At 37.5% G+C, this 13199-nt stretch overlaps 1 protein-coding gene across 1 annotated transcript in view; it reads right to left on the reverse strand.

Moving 5' to 3' along the window:
• Positions 1-13199, reverse strand: part of CD38 (CD38 molecule) — a 68657-nt gene that overhangs the window by 18199 nt on the left and 37259 nt on the right. The window contains exon 3 of the mRNA XM_011984105.1: positions 6487-6622. Within this exon, the coding sequence (XP_011839495.1) occupies positions 6487-6622 (136 nt within the window). The remainder of the gene's footprint in view (positions 1-6486; positions 6623-13199) is intronic.

Here is a 13199-nt window from a genome sequence, read left to right on the forward strand (position 1 = left end):
AGAATAGTATATCTGGTGAAAATATCCTTCAAACATGAAGGAGAAATACAGACTTTTCCAGACAAACAAAAGCTGAGGGATTTAATCAATACAAGACCTGTCCTAGAAGAAACGCTAAAGGGAGTACTTCAATTAGAAAAGGATACTAATGAGCAATAAGAAATCATCTGAAGGTACAAAACTCACTGGCAATAGTAAGTACATAGAAAATCACAGAATGTTGTAACACTGTAACTATGGTGTGTAAACTACTCTTGTCTTAAGTAGAAAAACTAAATGATGAGCCAATCAGAAAAAATAACTCGAATAACTTTTCAAGACATACACAGTACAATAAGACATAACTAGAAACAACAAGTTTTATAGTGGGAGAATGAAGTTAAAGTATAGAGTTTTTATTAGCTTTCTGTTTGCTGCTGGTTTGTTTCTTTATGCAAACTGTGTTAAGTTGTTATCAGCTTAAAATAATGGGTTATAAGATACTATTTGTAAGCCTCATGGTAACTTCAAACTCAAAAATATATAACAGTACACAAAAAATAAAAAGCGGAAAACTGAAAAAATCACCTTCACTAAAAGGAAGACAGAAAGGAAAGAAAGAAGGAAGAGAAGACCACAAAACAAACAGAAAACAAGTAACAAAATGGCAGGAGTAAGTTCTTAACTTATAAATAATAACATTTACATCAAATGTAAGTGGATTAAACTCTACAATCAGAAGGCACAGAGTGGCTGAACGGATAAAAATGAAACTAGACCCCTATCTCAAATCACATACAAAAATAAAATCAAAATAGATTAAAGATTTAAATCTAAGATCTCAAGCTATGAAACTACTACAAACTACTAGAAGAAACGATTGTGGAAACTCTCCACGACATTTGTCTGGGCAAAAAATTATTGAGCAATACCCCACGAGCACAGGCAATCAAAGCAAAATGAACAAACAGGATCACATCAAGTTAAAAAGCTTCTGCACAACAATGGAAACAATCAACAAAGTGAAGAGACAGCCCACAGAATGGGAGAAAATATTTGCAAACTACCCATTTGAGAAGGCATTAAAAACCAGAATAGATAAGTAACTCAAACAACTCTACAGGAAAGAAATATAATAATCCAATTAAAAAATAGGCAAAAGATTTGAACAGACATTTCTCAAAAGAAGACATACAAATGGCAAACAGGCATACAAAAATATGTTCAAATCATTGACCATCAGAGAAATACAAATCAAAACTATCATGAAATATCATCTCACCCCAGCAAAAATGGCTTTCATCCAAAAGTCAGGTAATAACAAATAGTGATGAGGATGTGGAGAAAGGGGAACACTTGTACACTGTTGGTGGGGATGTGAATTAGTACAACCACTATGGAGAATAGCTTTGAGGTTTCTCAAAAAAATAAAAATAGAGCTATTATACGATCCAGCAATGCCACTGCTGGATATATACCCAACAGAAAGAAAATCAGTCTATGGAAGAGATATCTGCACTCCCATGTTTATTGCAGCACTGTTCACAATAGCCAAGATATGGAAGCAACCTAAGTGTCCATCAGTAGATAAATGGATAAAGAAAATGTGGTATTTATACACAGTGGAGTACTATTCAGCCATAAAAAAGAATGCATTCCTGTCATTTGCAACAACATGAATAGAACTGGAGGTCATTATGTTAAGTGAAATAAGCAAGACACAGAAAGATAAACATAGCATGTTCTCACTTATTTGTAGCATCTAACAAATCAAAACAACTGATCTCATGGACACAGAAAATAGAAAAATGGTTTCCAGAGGCTGGGAAGTGCCGCGAGACATTGGGGGCAGGTGGGGATGGTTACCAAAAACTAGTTAGAATGAATAAGACCTATTATTTGATAGTACAATGTGGTGACTGTAGTCAATAATAATTTTGTTGTACATTTTAAAACAAGTTTGTCTAACCCGTGGCCCATGGGTCTCATGCAGCCCAGGACAGCTTTGAATGCAACCCAATACAAATTAATCAACTTCCTGAGAAATTAGTTTTTTTGCGATTTTTTTCCAGCCCAACAGTTATCATTAGTATTAGTGTATTTTATGTGTGGCCCAAGACAATTCTTCCAATGTGGCCCAGGTAAGCCAAAAAATTGGACACCCCTGTTTTAAAATAACTAAAAGAGTAAAATTGGATTGTTTGTAACATAAAAGATAAATGCTTATGGGGAAAGAGACCACATTTTTCATGATGCAATTATTATGCACTGCATATCTATATCAAAACATCTCATGTACCCCATAAATATACACACCTATTATGTGTGCACAAAAATTAAAAATTAAAAACAAACAAAAACAAAATACATAAGGAACTCAAACAACTCAAAAACAAGAAAAAAAAAAAAAAGAATTTAAAGGTGGACCTGAATAGACATTTTTCAAAAGACATACAAATGGCCAACAAATATATTTTAAAAGGCTCAAGTTTCCTAATCACTAGGGAAATAAAAATTAAAACCACAATGAGACATCATCTCACACCTGTCAGAAGGGTATAATCAAAAAGATGAAAGATAACAAGTGTTGGCCAGAATGTGAAGAAAGGGGTTTATTTGTACACTATTGGGAAAGTAAATTAGTATACCCATTATGGAAAATGTAATGAAAGTTCCTCAACAAACTAAAAATAGAATACTACCATATGATCCAGCAATTCCACTTCTGGGTATTTACCCAAAAGATTTCAAATCAGTTTGGCAAAGAAATACCTGCTCCACCATGTTCATTGCAGCACTATTTACAATAGCCAAGATATGGAATCAACCTGAGTCCATCAACAGATGAATGGATAAATAAAGTGTGGTATATATACACAATGGAATATTATTCAGACTTTAAAAAGAAAGAAATTCTGTCATTTGCGACAATATAGATGGAACTGGAAAACAATATGCTAAGTAAAATAAGCCACGCACAGAAAGACAAATGCTGCATGTCCTAACATATATGGAACCTAAAACAGTCAAGTTCATAGAAGCAGATAATAGAATGGTGGATACAGAGGCCAGAAGTTGGAAGGAATGGGAAGATGATGGTCAAAGAGTACAAAATCTCAATTAGACAAAAAGGGTTTTTAAAAATATTTATTGCACAGCATGGTGATTGTAGTCAACAATAGTGTGCTGTACATTTCAACATTGCTAAGACAGTAAACTTCACATTTTCTCACTACAAAAAGTAGGTATTTGAGGCCAGGCATGGTGGCTCACACCTGTAATCCCAACACTTTGGGAGGTTGAAGAGGGTGGATGGCTTGAGCCCAGGAGTTCAAGATCAGCCTGGGCAACATGGTGAAATCCTGTCTCCAAAAAAAATACAAAAAATTAACCAGTTGTGGTGGCATGCACCTGTAGTCCCAGCTACCTGGGAGGCTAAGGTGGGAGAACCACCTGTGCCTGGGAGGTCAAGGCTGCAGTGAACTGTGACTGCACCACTGCACCCCAGCCTGGGTGATAGAGTGAGACTCTGTCTCAAAAACTAAAAAAAGTATTTGACGTGGTGGATATGTTAATTAGCTTGATTTAATTATCCTACATTGTATTCATAAATTCATTTTGTACCCCACAAATACATACAATTATAAATTGTCAACTTAGAATAAAAATGAAATAAATATATATACATCAGGAACTTGAAAGATAATCTATAAAATAAGAAGAAATTAAAAATTGAGGCCAAAGTATTAGAATATAGAGAAATAAAACTACATATACATAATTCAATTTAAAAGAAGGCAAAAATAGAGAAGTCTGAGCTATAAATAAATCAGCTCTTAAAAATAAATTATTTCATTTTCTCTACTTTATTTCAATACAAATTGAAGTAACAAATTGAAAAATAAAAGGAAAGAAGTCTACTGTAAATACATTTGAAAGCTAAAAATGTTAAATAAATGACCAATAAAACAGTCATTTTTAAAAAGGAAAACATGGGACATGGGAAAAACTATAAAATCTAAAAAGATTAATGGAAAAACATATTTATATTACCATATTCTAGGTGGGAAGACTCAAGATTTAAATATGGAAAACATTTTAAACATTGTGAAAGTAAAAATACTAGGTGGAAATACAGAAGAATACTTCTCTAAGAACATCTTTTTAAGGAAGATATGAAACACAGAAGCTATAAGGAAGAGAACGGACAGGTTTTCTGCATTTCTGGTGGCAAAAGACAGACCATAAACACTACGTAAAGTCCAAAGTAAGAAAAACAGATTTCCACCTTGAGCCAGAAAGCGGGCAGAAAAACATGGCGGTTAAGAGCAACGTTTCTCAAGTTAATCTGAGTTTGCTTCGTGCTTTGCCATTTACCGGCTGGCAAACTACTTAACTCCATGTCTCAGACTTCCTCTCTCTAACATGGGATCACCATATGAGCTCATGGGGCCATGGAGGATTAAATGAGTGACTACATACATAGCACATGGAACACTGGCTCTTTGTGAGTACTTAATACATAGTAGCTCTTATTAATCTATAAAGAACTTCTACTAATTAGAAAATAATAGATATCCCAGTACAGATGGTCGAAATACATGAACTGCCAGCTCACAGAAGAAACAGAAAATCTACCTTTTATGTATATATAGTAGCCTCACCATCAAAGAAGTTCAAACTAAATTGAGATATTATTTTCTTCTCAAATGAGCCAAAAAATTTTAAAGTAACAACATCTGGTGTTAGTGGGCATATAGGTAAATAAACTATCTCATATACATTCTTTACTTTTCTTTTTTTAGTATAAAATAGAGATGGGGTCTTACTATGTTGCCCAGGCCGGTCTTAAACTCCTGGGTTCAAGTGATCCTCCCTCTTCCACCTCCCAAAGTACTGAGATTGCAGGTATAAGCCACTGTACCTGGCCTCATATATACTCCTGATGAGGGTATAGTTACCATCTTTTAAATGACACGTTATCAGTTTCTATTACAATTTATCCTTTAACACTGAAGTTTCATTTGTAAAAACCGAGACCAAGGTTCTTGTTCTTCAGAATCATCACAGTAGCCATGGACTGGACTCTTCCATCTGAGGCACTGGCTTTGCCATCATTTTTCAGATGTAGCCTTATCCTGCCCAGAAAATCTCAATACCTCACCATGGGAAGGGATTTCCTACAACCAAAACCCTATTGCAGTTTTCACTTCTTTTTTTTTTTTTCCTTTTTGTTTGTATGGTGAATATTTTTACTTTATATAGTTCTATTCTTATTTTTACTACTTTTCATTGTTTATTTTTAAAAGCTTATCTTATTATAGCTTCTTTGTCCCAGGTTTGCATTATTTTCAATTACAAAAATAAACCATGATTATTTGAAAAAACAAATACTTGCACATTACAGAAATGCATAAAAGAAAAAAGCAAATGTCGCTCTGAATTTTCCCTTCCCCTCCTACCTCCACATCACTTCTCAAAGGGTAACTATTGTCAACAATTTGATATAGATCCTTCCAGACTTTTCCCTATGCTAATGTAAGCATGTATGTTTAAAATGTACACATACTGTTGTGCAACTTGCTTTATTCACTTAAAATTAGTAGGTATAAAGATAGCTATACTTTTTTTAAAGGCTTTATGGTTAAGAATCCTATTAATGGATATTAAGTTGCTTTAGCTTTGGTTGCTATTGTATCACTGTTGTAAGAAACACTTTTGTGTACACACACACACACACATACTTGAATGATCTAGACCTCATCCCATTCTAGAATTCTTTGGACCTGAATGATGACCTTATAGAGAGCAAAATACCAAGAATTCAGAAGCAGGCTATGTGAGCACTCAAAAGAAGGGAATTAGGGGGCATGGGCAATCCCAAACTCTGAAGTCAATTTTTCAAGAAAACAGGGAATGCTACTTTACATCAGCCTGAGATGCCATTAAGGGTAGTGCTATAGTTTGGATATTTAACTCTCTAAACCTTATGTTGAAATTGGATCCTCAGTGTTGCAGCTGGGGACTAGTAGGAGGTGTTTGGGTCATAGGGATGATCCCGCATGAATGGCATGGTGCTGTCTTTGTAGTAATGAGTGAGTTCTTACTCGACTAGTTCCCAGGAGAGCTGGTCATTATAAAGAGCCTGGCATCTCCCCTGACGTCTCTTTGCCTTCCTCCCTCACCGTGTGATCTCTGTACAGGCCAGCTCCCCTTCCCCTTCTCCATGATGGAAACAGCCTCAGGCCCTCACCAGAAGCATATGCTGGTGCCCTGTTTCTTGTACAGCCTGCATAACTGCGAGCCCAATAAACCTCTTTTCTTTATAAATTACCCAGCCTCAGGTATTCCTTTATAGCAACACAAACGGACTAAGATAAGTATAGATGGCATCAGGGTGGGTACCTGTGGCTCTGTCCTCCACACTGACCGTTCAGGGCCCTCAGCAGAACTCACTCTGTTCACCCTAGACATCCCTGGGCAATCCCACAGGGCCCAGAGCCTCACCGAAAGTGTTGAATTCTCCACACCACGTGAGGTCATCAGCAAGGTAGCCTAGCAGTGTGTCCTCCAGGGTGAACATGTCCCGCTGGACCTGTGTGAACTGATGGGCCAGATCTTTTATTCTGCTCCAAAGAAGAGTCTAAGGAAGAATAAATACAATCTATTACTGAGATCAACTTAGCATGACAAAACAAAATAAATCTATGGTTTTGTAAATGAAAAGAGAACAGAGCATATCAAAGTAAATCACCCATAGTATGAATAAGAATTGTTGTATGCATCAATGATTTCTGAGTGCACGAGAGTGTAGGGGAGAGAGAGAGAGTGTGGGTGTGTGTATGTGTGTGTGTGCGTGTGTTCTAGGTCATAATGTAAATGTTTATTTTTATTCTAGGTTGCAGTCAAAAAAGTCTGAAAGTCACTGATCAAAATCTTATAATCAACATGGGATCACATCTGGAGGTGGCATTAGAGAGTTACAATATTCCTAAGCTTATCTCCAAAAAAACTTTGTCTACATGCTGTTTTCAGGAAGATGTGCTCTTTGATTCTTAAAGAACTATATAACCCCTTCCAAATTCCCTAAATATTCCCTACCCCTACCAAAAAAAAAATACAATAGATTTTTTGTATTTAAGGGTTCCTCTTAAAGGTACAGAGAGTCAAAGTTCAGAATTATATTCTGTTTTATGAATCTATTTTTTTTTATTTTTATTTTTATAAGTTCCAGGGTACACATGCAGGAGGTGCAGGTTTGTTACATAGGTAAATATGTGCCATGGGTTTGTTGCACCTATTAACCCATCACCTAGGTATTAAGTCCAGTATGCATTAGTTATTTTTCCTAATGTTCTCACTCCCCTCACCCCAACCCCAACGAGCTGCAGTGTGTGTTTTTCCCCTCCCGGTGTCCATGTGTTCTCATTGTTCAGCTCCCACTTATAAGTGAGAACATGTGGTGCTTGCATGTTCCTGTGTTAGTTTGCTGAAGATATGGCTTCTGGCTCCATCCATGTCCCTACAAGGGACATGATTTTATTCCTTTTTATGGCTGCATAATATTCCATGGTGTATACGTACCACATTTTCTTTATCCAGCCTATCATTGATGGGCATTTGGGTTGATTCCACGTCTTTGCTATTGTGAATGGCATTGCAATGAACATATGTGTGCATGTATCTTTAGAACAGAATGATTTTTATTCCTTTGGGTATATACCCAGTAATGGGATTACTGGGTCAAATGGTATTTCTGGTTCTAGATCTTTGAGGAATTGCCACACTGTCTTCCACAATGGTTGAACTAATTTACATTCCCACCAACAATGTAAAAGCATTTTTATCTCTCCACAATCTCACCAGCATCTGTTGTTTCTTGACTTTTCAATAATGCCATTCTGACTGGCATGATATCGTGGTTTTGATTTGCATTTCTCTAATGACCAGTGATATTGAGCTTTTTTTCATATGTCGTTGACCACATGAATGTCTTCTTTTGAGTCTGTTCATGTCCTTTGCCTACTTTTTGATGGTGCTGTTTATTTTTTTCTTGTAAATTTGTTTAAGTTCTTTTTAAATTCTGGATGTTAGACTTTTGTCAGATGGATAGATTGCAAAACTCTTCTCCCATTCTGTAGGTTTTCTTTTCACTCTGATGATAGTTTATTTTGCTGTGCAGAAGCACTTCAGTTTAATTAGATCCCACTTGTCAATTTTTGCTTTTGTTACAATTGCATTCGGCAATTTCATAATGAAATCTTTGCCTGTGCCTATGTCCTGAATAGTATTGCATAGATTTTCTTCTAAGGTTTTTATAGTTTTGGGTTATACATTTAAGTCTCTAATTCATCTTAATTTTTTTATGAGTTGCAAGGAAGGGGTCCAGTCTCAATTGTCTGCATATGGCTAAATAGTTCTCAAGCACCAGTTATTAAATAGGGAATACTTTCCCCATTGCTTGCTTTCATCAGGTTTGTCAAAGATCAGCCAGCTGTATATGTGCAGTTTTATTTCTGAGATCTCTACTCTGTTCTATTGGTCTATGTGTTTATTTTCGTACCAGTACCATGCTATTTTGGTGTCTGTAGCCTTGTAGTACAGTTTGATGTTGGGTAGTATGATGCCTCCAGCTTTATTCTATTTGCTTAGGATCGTCTTGGCTATATGAGCTTTTTTTGGTTCCATATAAATTTGAAAATAGTTTCTTCTAATTCTGTGAAGAATGTCAATCATAGTTTAAAGGGAATAGCATTGAATCTATAAATTACTTCGGGCAGTATGGCCATTTTCACAATATTGATGCTTCCTATCCATGAGGATGGAATGTTTTTCCATTTTTTTGTGCCCTATCTGATTTCCTTGAGCAGTGGATTGCAGTTGTCCACGAAGAGGTCCTTCACTTCCCTTGTTAGCTGTATTCTTAGGTATTTTATTCCCTTTGTGAATGGGAGTTCATTCATGATTTGGCTCTCTGCCTGCGTGTTGTTGGTGTATAGGAATGCTTGTGATTTCTGCACATTGATTTTGTATCCTGAGACTTTGCTGAAGTTGCTTATCAGCTTAAGAAGCTCTGGGGCTGAAAACCGGCACAAGACAACGATGCCCTCTCTCACCACTCCTATTCAACATAGTATTGGATGTTCTGACTGGGGCAATCAGGCAAGAGAAAGAAATAAAGTCTATTCAAATAGGAAGAAAGGAAATAAAATTATCTTTGTTTGCAGATGACATGTTTTCTAGTTATAGGATCATGAGTTTGCCAGTATTTTATTGAGAATTTTTACATTGATGTTCTTCGGGATATTGGCCTGAAATTTTCTTTTCTTGTTTTATCTTTGCCAGGTTTTGGTATCAGGATGATGCTAGTCTCATAAAACGAGTTAGGGAGGGGTCCTGCCTTTTCAATTTTTTGGAATAGTTTCAGAAGAAAGGGTATTAGCTCCTCTTTGTAACTCTGGTAGAATTCAGGTGTAAATCTGTCTGGTCCTGAACTTTTTTTTTTCTGGTTGGTATTTATTACTGCCTCAACTGTAGAATTTGTTACTGGCCTATTCAGGGACTCAACTTCTTCCTGGTTCAGTCTTGGGAGGGTGTATGTATCCAGAAATCTATTCATTTCTTCTAGATTTTCTAGTTTGTTTGCATAGAGGTATTTATAGTATTATCTGATGGTTGTTCGTATTTCTGTGGGATCAGTGGTGATATCCCCTTTATCATTTTATTGTATCCATCTGATTCTTCTCTATTTTCTTTTTTATTAGTCTAGCTAGTCATCTATCCATTTTATTAATTTTTTTTCCAAAAAACCACCTCCTGCATTCATTTATTTTTTGAAGGGATTTTTGTGTCTCTATCTCCTTCAGTTCTGCTCTGAGCTTGGTTATTTCTTGTCTTCTGCTAGCTCTGGAATTTGTTTTCTCTTGGTTCTCTAGCTCTTTTAGTTGCGATGTTAGGATGTCGATTTGATATCTTCCTAGCTTTTTGATGGGGGCATTTAGTGCTATAAATTTCTCTCTTAACACTGCTTTTATTGCATCCCAGAGATTCTGATACATGGTCTTTTTCCTATTAATTTCAAAGAACTTGTTAATTTCTGGCTTAATTTTATTATTTACCCAGGAGTCATTCAGGAGCAGGTTGTTCAATTTCCATGTAATTGGTTTTCAGTGAGTTTCTTAATCTTGAGTTCTAATTTGATTGTGCTGTGGTCTGTGAGACTGTTATGATTTTAGTTCTTCTGCATTTGCTGAGAAGTAATTTACTTCCAATTGTGTGATCAATTTTAGAGTAGATGCCATGTGGCACCAAGAGCAATGTATATTCTGTTGCTTTGTCATGGAGAGTTTGGTAGATTATCTATCAGGTCCACTTGATCCTGAGCTGAGTTCAGGTCGTGAATATCTTTGTTAATTTTCTGTCTTGATGATCTGTCTAATATTGACAGTGGGGTGTTAAATTCTCCCACTATTATTGTGTGGGTATCTAAGTCTCTTTGTAGGTCTCTAAGAACTTGTTTTATGAATCTCAGTGTTCCTATATTGGGTGCATACATGTTTAAGATAGTTCTCTCTCCTTGTTGAATTCACCCCTTTATCATTATGTAATACCGTTCTTTTTCTTTTTTGATTTTTGTTGGTTTAAAGTCTGTTTTGTCATAAACTAGGATTGCAACCCCTGCTTTTTCCATTTTCCATTTGCTTTGTAAATATTCCTCCATCCCTTTATTTTGAGTCTATGTGTGTCTTTGCATGTGAGATAGGTCTCTTGTATACAGCACACCAATTGATCTTGACTATCCAGCTTGTCATTCTATGTCTTTTAATTGGGACATTTAGCCCACTTACACTTAAGGCTAATTTTGTTATGTGTGAATTTGATCCAGTTATCATGATGCTAGCTGGTTATTTTGAAGACTTGTTTATGTAGTTGCTTCATAGTGTCATTGGTCTCTGTACTTCAGTGTGTTTCTGTAGTGGCTGATAATGGTTTTTCCTTTCCATATTTAGTGCTTCCTTCAGGAGTTCTTGCAAGGCAGGACTGGTGATGATGAATTCCCTTACCTTTTGCTTGTCTGAAAAAGATTTTATTTCTCCTTCATTTATGAAGCTTAGTTTGGTTAGATATGAAATTCAAGGTTGGAAATTATTTTCTTTAAGAATGTTGAATTTTGGCCCCCAGTCTCTTCTGGTTTGTACGGTTTCTGCTGAGAGGTCTGCTGTTTGTCTAATGGGCTTCCCTATATAGGTGACCTGCAGAATCTGATGATTATGTGTCTTGGGGTTGATCTTCTCATGGCGTATCTTACTGGGGTCCTCTGGATTTCCTGAATTTGAATGTTGGCCTGTCTTGCTAGGTTGAAGAAGTTCTCCTGGATGATGTCCTGAAGTGTGTTTTCCAACTTGGTTCCATTCTTCCTGTCTCTTTCAGGTACCCCCAATCAGTCATAGGTTCTTTTTACATAATCCCATAGTTCTCAGAGGTTTTGTTCATTCCTTTTCATTCTTTTTTGTCTAATCTTGTCTGCGTGTCTTATTTCAGCAAGATAGTCTTCAAGCTCTGATATCCTTTCTTCCGTTTGGTCTATTCAGTTATTGATACTTGTGTTTGCATCGTGAAGTTCCCATGTTGTGGGAACTTTTTCAGCTCCATCGGGTCATTTATGTTCCTCTCTAAACTAGTTATTCTCTTTAACAGCTCCTGTGTTTTATCATGGTTCTTAGCTTCTTTGCAATGGGTATGAACATACACCTTTAGCTCAGTGAATTTCATTATTACGCATCTTCTGAAGTCTACTTCTGTCAATTCATCCATCTCAGCCTCAGCCCAGGTCTTTTTTTTAACATTGGGTAAATGTAGCTAGTATCTTTGGTTTTTTTATACTTTAAGTTCTGGGTTACATGTGCAGAATGTGCAGTTTTATTACATAGGTATACATATGTCATGGTGGTTTGCTGCACCCATCAACCCATCATCTACATTAGGTATTTCTCCCTAATGTTATCCCTCACCTAGTTCCCCTCTCCAACATGCCCTGTTGTGTGATGTTCCCCTCCCTGTATCCATGTGTTCTCATTGTTCAACTCCCACTTATGAGTGAGAACATGTGGTCTTTGGTTTTCTGATCTTGTGATAGTTTGCTGAGAATGATGGTTTCCAGCTTCATCCATGTCCCTGCAAAGGACATGAACTCATTCTTTTTTATGGGTCTCAGCCGAGTTCTATGCCCTTGTTGGAGATGTGTTAAAATCATCTGGAGGAGAAGAGGCACACTGGTTTTTTGAGTTTTCAGCATTTTTGTGCTGATTCTTTCTCATCTTCATGTATTTATCTACCTTTGATCTTTGAGGCTACTGACCCTTGGGTGGGTTTTTGTGGGGTCTTTTTCATTGATGTTGTCGCTTTCTGTTTTTCCTTTTAGCAGTCAGACCCTTTCTTCCATAGGGCTGCTGCAGTGTGCAGGGGTTCCACTCCAGACCCTATTCACCGGGGTTCCTCCCACACCTGAAAGTATCACCAGTGGAGGCTACAGAACAGCAAAGATGACAGCCTGCTCCTTCTTCTAAAAGCTTCATTCCAGAGGGGTACCAGCCTGATGCCAGCCAGAGCTCTCCTGTATGATATGTCTGTCAACCCCTGTTGGGCAGTCTCCCCCAGTCAGGAGACACAGGGGTCAGGGATTGACTTGAGGAGGCAATGTGTCCTTTAGCAGAGTTGGTGTGCTGTGCTAGGAGAATCCCTTTTGTCAGGATCAGCTGCTGTCTTCAGAGCCAGCAGGCAGAAATGATTAAATCCACTGAAGATGCGCCCACAGCCGCCCCTTCTGCCAGGTGCTCTGTCCCAGAGAGATGGAGGTTTTGTCTGCAAGCCCCTGACTGGGGTTGTTACCTTTCCTTCAGAGATGCCCTGCCCAGTGAGGAGGAATCTAGAGAAGCAGTCTGGCCACAGCCACGTTGCCACACCCAGTCCAGACTTCCCAGCCTCCTTAGCACTATCAGGGGAAAACCGCCTATTAAAGCCTCAGTAATGGTGGATGCTGCTCCCCCACCCAGCTCCATCATCCCAGGTCAACTTCAGACTGCTGTGCTGGCAGCAAGAATTTCAAGCCAGTGGTTCTTAGCTTGCTGAGCTCTGTAGGAGTGAGACCTGCTGAGCGAGACCACTTGGATCCCTGGCTTCAGCCCCCATTCCAGGGGAGTAAACAGTGCTGTCCCACTGGG

The sequence above is a fragment of the Mandrillus leucophaeus genome, unplaced genomic scaffold, assembly GCF_000951045.1.
Source record: "Mandrillus leucophaeus isolate KB7577 unplaced genomic scaffold, Mleu.le_1.0 Scaffold261, whole genome shotgun sequence".
In the NCBI taxonomy this organism is placed as follows: Eukaryota; Metazoa; Chordata; class Mammalia; order Primates; family Cercopithecidae; genus Mandrillus; species Mandrillus leucophaeus.